The 11350-nt window shown below is 37.9% G+C and overlaps 1 protein-coding gene and 1 long non-coding RNA gene across 2 annotated transcripts in view; one reads left to right on the top strand and one right to left on the bottom strand.

The window, feature by feature from the left end:
- Window positions 1-11350, top strand: part of LOC110040361 (uncharacterized) — a 237806-nt gene that overhangs the window by 102135 nt on the left and 124321 nt on the right. The window lies entirely within an intron of this gene.
- LOC149098671 (uncharacterized) overlaps window positions 1-11350 on the bottom strand; it is a 221759-nt gene that overhangs the window by 23282 nt on the left and 187127 nt on the right. The window contains exon 2 of the mRNA XM_089278330.1: window positions 107-777. Coding sequence (XP_089134456.1) covers window positions 107-773 — 667 coding nt within the window. The 5' untranslated portion in view covers window positions 774-777. The remainder of the gene's footprint in view (window positions 1-106; window positions 778-11350) is intronic.

An 11350-nucleotide genomic window follows, 5' to 3' on the forward strand; every position in this document is an offset into this window, starting at 1 on the left:
GCTAATTATTCCAATAATCCAGTGCCCATAAGAATCTGTATTTTTACCTGAAATGTTATAGACCTTTCTAGTTTTAGCTGAACAGGCTAATACAAGTCAATCTCACCTTTTCCTTCCATTTCAACTGCAATTGCCTCTGGATGTAATTTACGCTGCTGTTCAGCACCAACTGGACCTGGACAGCTCAAAATCTCACCATCACAGTGTACTTTGACGTCTCTAAAAGCTTCTGGGCATTTTAAGGGTGGACGCCAGAGGTCAGCTGCATTTCTGACAAGGTTACCAACATCTCTGCTCACTGGTGTTTTGTAGGCATCTGTTGTAACCTTACATGATATGACCACATCTCCTAGATTGGTGTTTTCATGATTCAGACCTTTGCAGAAGCCAACACAAAAAGTGATCTTGGGTCTCAATAGGGTAACAGCATTGGTAACAGCTGTCTGTGAGCTACCAGGATCTGAGGAGCCTTTAGAACACTTCACTAAAGCAACTTTACATGGCTTGTCCTGATCACCCATGTTTCCAAAGTACACATATCCAAGAGTTTGAGAATAACTTCTAACAGCATCTCTTAGGTAATAATGACATGCCAAGAACTCACTATCCTGGACTGTCAATAACAGAATGTCTACTGGGAGATCGACATTGCTCCATTGTTTTGACGTTTTTGGAAGATCACTGAGCTTCTTCACTTCAATACTGAGAGATGGTGGATCACTGTCGTCATCCCTTAAACTCCCACCAGGGCTGTTATTTTCAGGTGCTGACATAGTTCTGCAAACAAAGTAAACACAAAGAAAATCAAAGAAACAAAAGAAGTAACCAAGCTGCTTTAAAAAGAAATAGTGTCCAAAACAAAATTCTTGATTGTGATTGGTTCTCCACACACCTATTTATCATGTAGTTGGCACATGACTGATATCACATGGGTGTCCAATGCGCTCGTAATTTCAAATCAGCCTCTTGCTGTGTGCTCGTTTGATTTTGAAATTCCTAATGTGCGATTACTCCCTAAATTATAGTCTTGGAGCAAGAAAGCTTACTACATACTGTAAAATCCCACTTTAAAGCCCTCCCCTCCGGTCATAAGCCTTTCAGGACATAAGCCCATCTATCTGCTAACAAAGATATTATTCTGGATATAAGCTCCCCCCCCCCCATCCCCCCCGGATATAAGCCCAGCCAAATATAAACCCATCTAATGTATGAGTGCATTTCTTTACAAACATCAAAATTCTTAATCTAAAGTTGTAGGCATACAATACAAGTACCGTATGAACTTTGTTAATTCTACCTAGAGGACAGGAAGATTGATAACATTAAGGCTTGTGGTTTTTTTACTTTTGTTCTGTTCCGTTCCACTTGTTCCAGTCACATTAGTGTTTTATAGATGTTTTTGCGGTAAATTCTCCGTTTATTGTGATGCACAATAAATGTATTATAAATGCAATAGCTCTAAATGTAATGATATGTCAGCTTGAATTTTTTTCTCAGATACGTTTCATCTTGTCGTTCTGAAACATTTTTTTTATTCTGCTTATATGCCCCGCCGGATATGAGCCCACCCCATCCCCCCGCTCATCCCTGTTAATATGCCCACCCAAAACCCCCTATGAAGTTATATAAGCCCAGGGCTTTAAAGTGGGATTTTACCGTACAATACTGCATTATGTAAGTGCTAATCTGCAGTTCCAGAATATATCCATACTCCTCCCCACCTCCCCCAGAGAAGGGATTGAAATTCCCTGCGCTGTGGGGGGTTCTCTAAGAGCAAAACATTAAAGAAATGTATCAAGCTTAATTGAAATTACTAGAGGGGTGGGGGGTGTTGGAAAAATTATGAAGGTATGGATATTTTTTGGAAATACAAAATGTTGTCTTTGCAACTTAGTTAATGCCAGTCTCTTTAAATGACTGCGAGGCAACAACTGGCTTGTGGAATAATTCAGAGCAAAAAGCAGCCTACAATGTAGCCATACCCAGTCCTGGAGGGTGGGTACAGCTACACATAGGCTAAGCAACAAGGGTTAAAATCCAGCTTCATTAAATCAAGAGCTAGAAGCATTCATCCATCAAAGTATAACTGCTGAAAAGTATTGGAGACTCACTGTGGTAATCAGGAGTTAAAGACTGGGCACTGGTCAAATTGACCCGCTATGAGGATGAGTTTGCCCATCTGGTTTGACCATCTAGGGGGAGTTTTTATTAAAAAGAAGTTCACGTCAAAAAAATTTGCCCGCCTGTTTAAACCAGTTGCCCTCCTACTGAAAATGAAACCCCAGGCCTGCTGTATTTGCCAGCCACCTTAAATCATTTACTTGTCTACTAATTAGAAACTATTTGCCCTCATTTTCTATGCGTGACAGTCAAAGGCACACATTTGAGTTGATTATTTGTGCAAAGAAAACTCTGGCTCCTACAGTACAGTCTAATTCTTAAACAGTGCACAAAAATCTTGCATACAAAACAACAATTGAATGTAATTTATTTATTCAAAGCAGTTTGTAATGGAAATTTAGGTCACCGTATTCCTACAGATTGGCAATTTTCTTAAAATTTGGATGTTTGGGTCAAAATAATGGTCGAGGTGTCATCTCTAATTTTTAAAAAAATATATATTGAAAAAGACTAAATACATGTATTGGTGGAGAAATGGCAGTTTTCCAATTTTGCCAGAACTAAAAGTTTCCCTCTTGATTGACAGCCCCAAGAAGTGAATGCAATCAACCGAGATGACTTTTGTGGGAATTAAACGGATGTTACAAATTGGCTACTAAAGTATTTCTTATGTAAATTGTTTTAAATAACAATCAAAAAAGGAATAAGCTGAAATAAATAAATCTCTTTTCCTCTCAGTTGAGCTTAAACATGTCTTGCAATTAAAGTTTGTCTTTTTGCTGCGAGTTTCCTTCAATTATCCTTAAAAGAACGGCGGCCACTTGGACATAAAACCGAACTGATACTAAATGGCCCACTGCAAAAACTGATCTCCTGATCCCTGGCCAAGTGCCCTGTATTCATACTGATGTTTCTAAAACTTGTGTACATCTCTGTAACACAAGAGGTGAAGACTTTTTCAATATCATAAAGCTTTTCTTCTCCGTATATTACTGTTTGCTTAATTTCTAGTTCCTTTTCCCCACTCAACCTTCAATATTCACCAATGTTAAATGAGCCTGAGGCCAATAATTGTTTTAGTATAATTTTCAGAGGTGAATACCAAGGACTACAAAATAACAGACTTAAACATAAAAACACAGACGCATTTACTATTTGTGTGCATACACCTACATGTATGCAGCTGTAGTTTTAATAATAGGCTTAAATGTACATCGATTGTCAATCAATTTAATCATCGAGTTCGGCAGTAAAACAAATGAGTGAAACACTACGAAAAATAAATTCATCTGGTACCTTTGTTTTACCTTTGTTGACTTCATTCACAGTTGTCACCATCGCCTAAAAATGAGTAGCTTCAGTTTGAAGAAAAATAAATTTCAGTTAATTGATCTGACCTACCGGTGATCAACGCAACCACTGCGTTTACAATTCTTAAAAGCCTTGAATAGAAGTTCTTGAAAAGATTTTTGGTCCAAGGGTGACAGCAGTCATTTATTTTATTTATTTTTATTTTTTATTTTAAAGCACTTTATTAGTTTCATGCACTACTTAACAATTAGATTACGAGCTCGAGATTTCTAATATATAGATTTAAGCCAGCCTAAAAGCGTAGCTCCTGGGCCCGGTTGTTCAAAGCCCGATTAAACTAACCCAGAAAATGGAAGAATTTTGATTTGAGTTTTGTAACTTTGCTGTGAGGTTTTCTGTATATTGTTTGGCCTTCTGTTTTGAGTTTTAATAATCACCATATACACAAAACAAAACAGCAAAAACATTTGTATAGAAGAAGAAGTTATAATTCGGTTAACATTTAATCCTGGGTTAGTGTTAACCGGCTTCCGAACAATCCTGCCCTGTTTCCAACAAGTTAACCTAATATGAGCCCACGATCCAATCGATATCCAGCACTTGATCAGCGGTTAACTTCAAAAAAACACACGACTACGAGGAGATGAAAACTTGAGTCTGTGATACGGTCACGTGATACTGGTCAGTGGATACCTTGTTTTGGCAGGTGTCAATTGATCATAACATGGATGTCCAATATCAAGGAAGTACACGGTAAACCAAGGCTGCATGTCTCTGTCAACCTATTATTTGGAGTATGGCTGCCATGTTGGGTAACTCCGCCATCATCGTATTGCGTACACACCCACGAGCAATACCGCTAGCCATGATAACCATGAGAAAATCAACTCATGGGTTTCCTTTTCTTTCCTATATGAGTATGGGGCTCTGCTTGGCAACCCTATGGGCCGCCGGAGCTCCGCTATGAGGTGATAGTTGATGAGGCAGAAGGTTTCCAATTATATTTCAATGCATTATTGAACTTTATGCTTTAACAAAATTGTTCTTGTTCTTGGTAAATTTGCTGTTGTTTACACGTGCACACCCATTTTTTCAATAATCTCAAGTTTTTAAAGTCAAGAAACTGTTAATGTCCCCCTTTTAGTCTTCTCAGGAATTGAATTATCCATTAACATGTACATCTAAACTTTCTTCCAAAACTTCAGAAAAACGATGAAAACAATGGCTGATAGTATACAAGTAGCTCAGCCAATCAGGTTGCAGCATTTGCTTTAGTATAATAGTAGAATTTTACTAATAGTAATTACAACAACTATCACATATATCACCCAACCTACTTTACACTGGTTTTCACATTACTGACGCTAACATTTCTCTCGTGCATAACTTGACCAATTTCATGGAAGGTTTTGTGCTTTTGGGAGGGGCATTTCTTTGTAGCTAAAGACTAAAGTTTTCTATTCTATACTTAAATAAAACTGTATTAAAAAAGACTGAAAGGTAAATACATGTAGCTTGGTTACGCATCTTACTAGTGTATATGAAGTATTTCATAAATAGGATCATGTAATTAAATTTCTTTAATATTTCTTTTCTGTATGGGCCAGATATGATACCAAATAGTTACTGTTCAACTGTTGGAGCAAATTTTTGAGTTGTTGGCAGCGTTAAACCAGTCAATTACGTTGCTAACGAAAATCTTTACAAATCGACAGCGAAGAAAAGTATGATCAATTGAATCTTTCTCACCACAGTAGAGACATTCATCATCCACTTTAATACCATATCGATGAAGCTCTTTTTCAGTAACTACAATCCCATGAATTAATTTAAACTCCAGTCTGGAATTCTTTCAATTTTGTCTCCTTGCAGATGCTCTTTAGGGAGGTGAAAATGTTTTTCCAGGCATTCTCATCTAGTCTTATTTTGCTTTTCCAATTCATTGGGCCAGTCTGGCTGACAGTGTGAATTTTCCGGTTTAGTAAACCATAGAAGTCTCTAGTTTTAGCATTATCCAGTTGTATTTGTGTAGAGTCGTCTAACTGAAACAGAAAGTTATTTCTTGTATACTGTATATAGTTCGTTTTCCAGTGGCTCTGTATTTCTTGTTTTGATTACTAAATATTTTGATGGGATTGCGCCGGTACCTTGGTAAAATTGGAGAAAATTCGTATTGCAGTCATACATGTACTTGTTATTAAATTCTTGGAAAGACAGTACTTGACCATTACTGTTCATCAGATCTTGGATAGACAAAATATTACTGTCAAACCATTCTTTAATGAAAACTGGTTTTCCTCCGATGATAATTTCTTTGATTAAAAAGGACTATATCTTACATTCCGTCATAGCTGTAGAGAGTTTTTAATTCGTTGAAAAAAGTAAGAATATCTTTGTAAAACAAAGGCAGACCGTCTATGTATTTTACGTCATAACAAGAAGATCTGTTAGATCTTATAACCGCGCTTTTAAAATTTAACTGTTTTCTTAGCACTACAGTGCAATGCAGTGCACATTCCAAAGCAGTCCTTGATGATTCATTGATTCCTGTAGACACCACATCACTTGGTCAACACAAACTGTATTATTGCACCATCAGTCGTACTCGTAGCCATTGTGACGTAATGTTCTTAATCTGGAACTTTCTTTGGGATATGGATGGGCATGAACGATACGAACGCAACAATAATAACACTATCAAAAGTCATGATTAAATTAAATTGTTTTTTCTCTTGAGTAAAGGGCTAGCAAAGTAGTCACACGAGTCACATAATTTAACAATTACGTTATTCACGGCTATCTTTGGTACGGTGGTTATTTCTCTACCAGTGACGTAATCCTTTCATGTTCTGACATGTTCTTTGCTTGGCTTGCAAATATTTAATTTTCCTTCCCATCTATGAACTCGCTGCGATGAAACAGCCAAAGAATTTACTTCATTTGCCTAAACCATAAGAAATACTAGCAAAACTGCAAATAAATTAATGAACGTCGCTTCTGCCAAAATAACCTTGCAAAGTAAACATGATCTTATTTGTCACCTAGGGAAAGTGAAAGCTGCAACGTCAACGCATTCCATGGCTGACGTAATACTTTTTTTTAGCGTGTTTATTATTCCTTTTGAATCCAACGCTTCGATAAAACCAAACGAAAATATATTTTACCCACAACAAAGAAAACAATATCTGTAAAATTGTCCGTGTATTAATGTTTCAACAGCTTTTGGCGAACAAACCACATGTTGCGTGACTTGAAATTTGGCCGAACGGAGGTCTGCGTCTGGTCACTGACAGAAAAAAACACCGACAAAAAAAATAAATAAATAAACCATGGGTAAACCATGAACCGCGCTTGGCCCATGGCCGCGCCGTTAATTACATCTTAATAGAAAGTTCAAATCTACAGTTTCTTAGGTAATAATCTGGAATTGACAGCAGTCATTTTGAAAATTCTCCATCCTTTCAAATATCCTGGACTTCAAGTGATGTCTTTTGAATAAATGAAAACTTCATTCAACAACTGTCTGCCATGTTTACTTGCCGAAATGGAAAAGATGGTGAGCTTAGTAACCAAGCTATAACGGGGTGAATAGAGTGTCATATGATGAGCTTTTTGACCAATCAGAATGTCCAATTCTTATATTCACCTCTGGAAATTATATACTAAAAGATGATACAGAGCTAAGTGACAGTTTACAAAGATAGTACTGTCAGATGGAGGCCAGAAAAAACCTGCCAGAAAAAAAAAAACAGTGGGAAAGAGAGAACCTGGCAGGAAATCTGGGTAGGAACCATGGCTCAAGCTCTAAATAGCCCAACCTATGAAGCTACACATTAAGGGACCACATACTTAGAAGTAAATACCCTAAAAAATAAAGGAAAATAAAATGAACAAAAATAATGTTATCTCAAATGAGGTGTTGGCCTAGAATGAAATCCCACATGATATCATCTCTTATATAGCCCTCCCTTATGTGCATGCTCATTCTACTGGGCTAGCTTCACTCCCACTACTCTTGTGCTGCAGAAGTATTTAATTTCGGGCTAATTAGCATTCACTCAAATGCCAGACATTCAATTTCATGTGGCCACCATAAAAAAAAGTATAATAACAAAATTATCGTAACAGTGTGAGCGGTCAATTTTCTACATGTATGTAACTATAAAACAACTTGGAACTTCCGAGGAGTTCTGAGATGAGGGCAAAAAAACTCGGCAATTCTGGATTGGATGCGGGTCTTAAACCCCCCTGGAAAGGAAATTCTGAGGGGATGGGGCTTAAAATGAAAAGGCTTCTGTAGGGGGGAGTATGGTTATTTGCTGGAACTACATTTACACAACAGAGTGTGTGCATTAATTGTCGTGTGATGAAAAATAAAACCAAAAACCATTCAGTGGATACAGTAATTAGACATTGTGATATTAAAGACGATAAATAAAGAAGACAGTTCTCCAAGTTCAAGGTGTGTGCATTGTCCCAAAGTTGAGATATTTGTCGAAATGTTCCGCGCCAAATTATAGAGCAGGCTTAGTATGGAGCCACCATGTTGGAGGACCTCCATAGTCCTCCAATATGGAGGCCGGAAAATAATGTAAACATCTGGAACTTACTTTGGCTATCTACATGTGCACAACTGATTATCTGTACCCAACAAAAAAACATTTACACAGGCATTTTTCTTAATACTTTACTGTAACTCCAAAAATGGCTAAAACTCGCAAGATAACTGTATATTTTTTGACAAATGCAATCTTAGCTTCATGTCACGCACCGCCATAACTCTGAAAATCAAAATGTGCTGGTTTCCAAACGAAGGATGCTATTGAGCTGAAAAGTTGTAAACAGATACAAATTTAGTACCTCTTATGCCTGAAGAGGATAAAACTCTAGGGGCTCTTTAGTTTTGGATTCGAGAATTTGATGACATCACATGAACACACTCTATATGACAAAATCCAGGTCATATGTTTTTTCAGCCCTTTGGATCCCGAAACTGAGGAACAAATTAAATTTATTTACCAAAAAACAAAATTCATTCCCAAGAAACGCAATCAAGTGGAAACCAACGATCATGATTTTATGATATGGATATAAAAATGTGTGTTTTCACATTTTAATTCAAACTGATGGTGAGGTTGTTTATTTTTTCCTAAACTCTTCTTCTACCTTGCAGCAAAAAACATGATCAATTTTTTAATTAGTCTTGTATTCGATCAAAACAAGGCCACATATGAAGAGTTAAAGAGTTGTTCATCTAACGATTTTGTTTGAAAATTAATTTTCTTTCCATTTCTGAGAACAATATACATTTACTAGTGACTAAATCAGTGTGTTCTTGAAAAGCATGTCACGTGACCGATTGATCTGGATCAGGACCACTGATCCAAGATCAGTCAGATCATGGATTCACCAGCTCCTTTGATGCACCATGATCTGAGTGATCTTGTATTACTGATCTTGATCCAGATCACTCAAAAGGGACGCACCCTCAGATTATCCGTGCTCAGATGCATTACGTTCCATCGCATGAGCTTTCTTTGCACCCCTCCACCCGCTCCGCAATCCCATAATATGCGTAAAAATACTGCAAACCCCAATGTTCGTACCCGTCAAAATTACTAACGCTGAACTTTACTTCGATAGAAATTGAAAGAACGTAACACACAAATACTACACAGAATTCAAATTCCACCACATTGCAAAAGGAAATCACTAAAGTGATGCGTAATTCTATGCAGATAACTGCTAACTCAAGTCAAAAGTGAAAGTGATTGTTGTCTGATTTCAGTTGATCCTGTTTCTCGAATTTTAAACTGCTAAGTTGTAATTTACAATATGGCTAAACATAAAGGGTTTGTTGCTTTGGAGATAAAGAAAGGATCTGGCTTTACAATGAACTGAACAGCTTCGATCATCAAAACATACCTTGGGTGCTTACCATTTACAAAAACCATCCGGTTGGAAATTTCAGGCATAAACATTAAACAATTAAATTGAACATTGCGGGAGAGGGAATCGCTATAAAGTATATCCACATCAGCTAGAGAGACTTAAAAGAGCAGAAAAATAGCATCACCTCAAATCACAGCCCATATTTTCTGAAGCTTCCCAAACGGAATGGCGCGAACCATTTGATTTTCCAACTGAAATTTTCGGTTTTCCCATGTAAATGGTAAGTACCCAAAATCTCTAAAATTTCTCAAATCTCTAAAAGGTGCCCAGCAAGCTGTGTTAGAGCGATTTTTACTCGAGTGTCAAAAGTATTTCGAGTTTTCTTTGGTTTTGAGTTCCTCAGAGCAAAGCGATTGGTTTTCTTAAAAAAAGCCGCTTCACTTTGTCATCCAATCGAACGTATTTCATGTAACAGACATTGATAAAGACGCGCCTTCCAGTCACCTCCTCGGGCTTTTCTTGGCGCGAGCAGGAGCTGGTAGCAAGTGGGGAGCTCGAATGCAGGGATTGATGAGAAGGATAAATTATTATTGTTTAATTATTATTAATTATTATTTATTATTAGTTAATGATTATTATATTTTTTTTACTATCGCGCGGGCGATTGGGGACGAGGCAGTTTCAGTTAGATATAATAGCTACTTAGTCTTGACGCCACCGTCCATTTTCCCAGACGATGCTACCATGCTATTGGACAACAAGACAAAACGGCAAACTCGTCGCTAACAGCCCCTTTCAGGGTCAACTTTTGTTATTTGCATTTCAGTGTAATCCAACAAGGGCGAGAGGCAATTTCGGGCAGAAAGTGCAAAATTGCCCGAATTTTCCCGCACATACGTGTTCAGATTAAATTGTAAAAGTTAGCTGTGAAAAGGGCTACCCTCTATCAAGTGTCAGTGTTGATCAGTTGTATTTTGTTGTGGAATACACGCTGTTGTCGAATACTATCTTCTATTTCAAATACCCGTTCATTATCGTTGTTCGAGTCATCTGGTTGAATTTCCTTAATTACCGATGTTCTGGTTATTCCGCTCGAAAATTCGATCTTGTGACGGTACTGAACATTCGTTCCCCGTTCACGTTAAAAAAAATCATATTCTGAGAAAGTTTGGCAGGAAAATTTATCTAGGGGTATCGCTGTCCAAATTGCTTTAAAAATGAGCGTGATTAGAATCAATTACTTATCAATTTTTGTGATGGATAAGTTTACACGACATTTGACCGAACTAGGCTTGTAAATCAGTATAGTGGTAAAACACGAAGTGAGATCACTATTAAATTGGAGATCCATAACAAGGACTTTTTAACTCAATTTCTCCGAGTACGTCTGTTTCATAAGACCCTATATTCACCGCAGAAATAACACGTTCCAACTCTTAGACTTCTTTTATGGGAGGAAGGGCTGGGGGAGGTGGTGAAAAACGCCTCTCTAGCCTGTGGTACAGATATTCCCTTCCCATTTTCCAGGCGGGGAGATCGAGCAAACGAAGGGAGCAAACGAACACGCCTGGGGTAAGCAAAAAAACGAGAGAAGGGGAAGGGGTGAGCAAAAAGAGGAGGAGAAGTGTGAGAGGGTGGGGAGCAAAGGATTCATTTTTTTCCCCACCCCTTCCCCTTGCTCCTTTTCGCACTCGCTCGCAGTTTCAATCCCTTCACGTGCTTTCGGAAATGAACGCCCCCTTGTTCAACCACCGCTCTCCCTCCTCCTCCTCGCTGTTTCACGCCCGCTACGCCGGCTAGCTCCCAGGCTCATTCGGCAGGTGGTATCATGACAATGGGAGAGGAGGGTTAGATGAAGCCTCCTGTTACTGATGTTGTGCCGTTGACTAAAGACTAGCAGAGTTCGTTTATTTACTTTGGTCTTTCAAACATAAAAGCTGTAAACAATTAGAGGGACTCGTTAGAAAGTTAACGTTTTTGCAGATTAATTAAGATATGGGGTGGAGACAAGTAATAACATAATAAC

The sequence above is a fragment of the Orbicella faveolata genome, unplaced genomic scaffold (genome assembly GCF_042242905.1).
Source record: "Orbicella faveolata isolate gen_17 unplaced genomic scaffold, um_ofav_v1 contig_46, whole genome shotgun sequence".
NCBI classification, from domain to species: Eukaryota; Metazoa; Cnidaria; class Anthozoa; order Scleractinia; family Merulinidae; genus Orbicella; species Orbicella faveolata.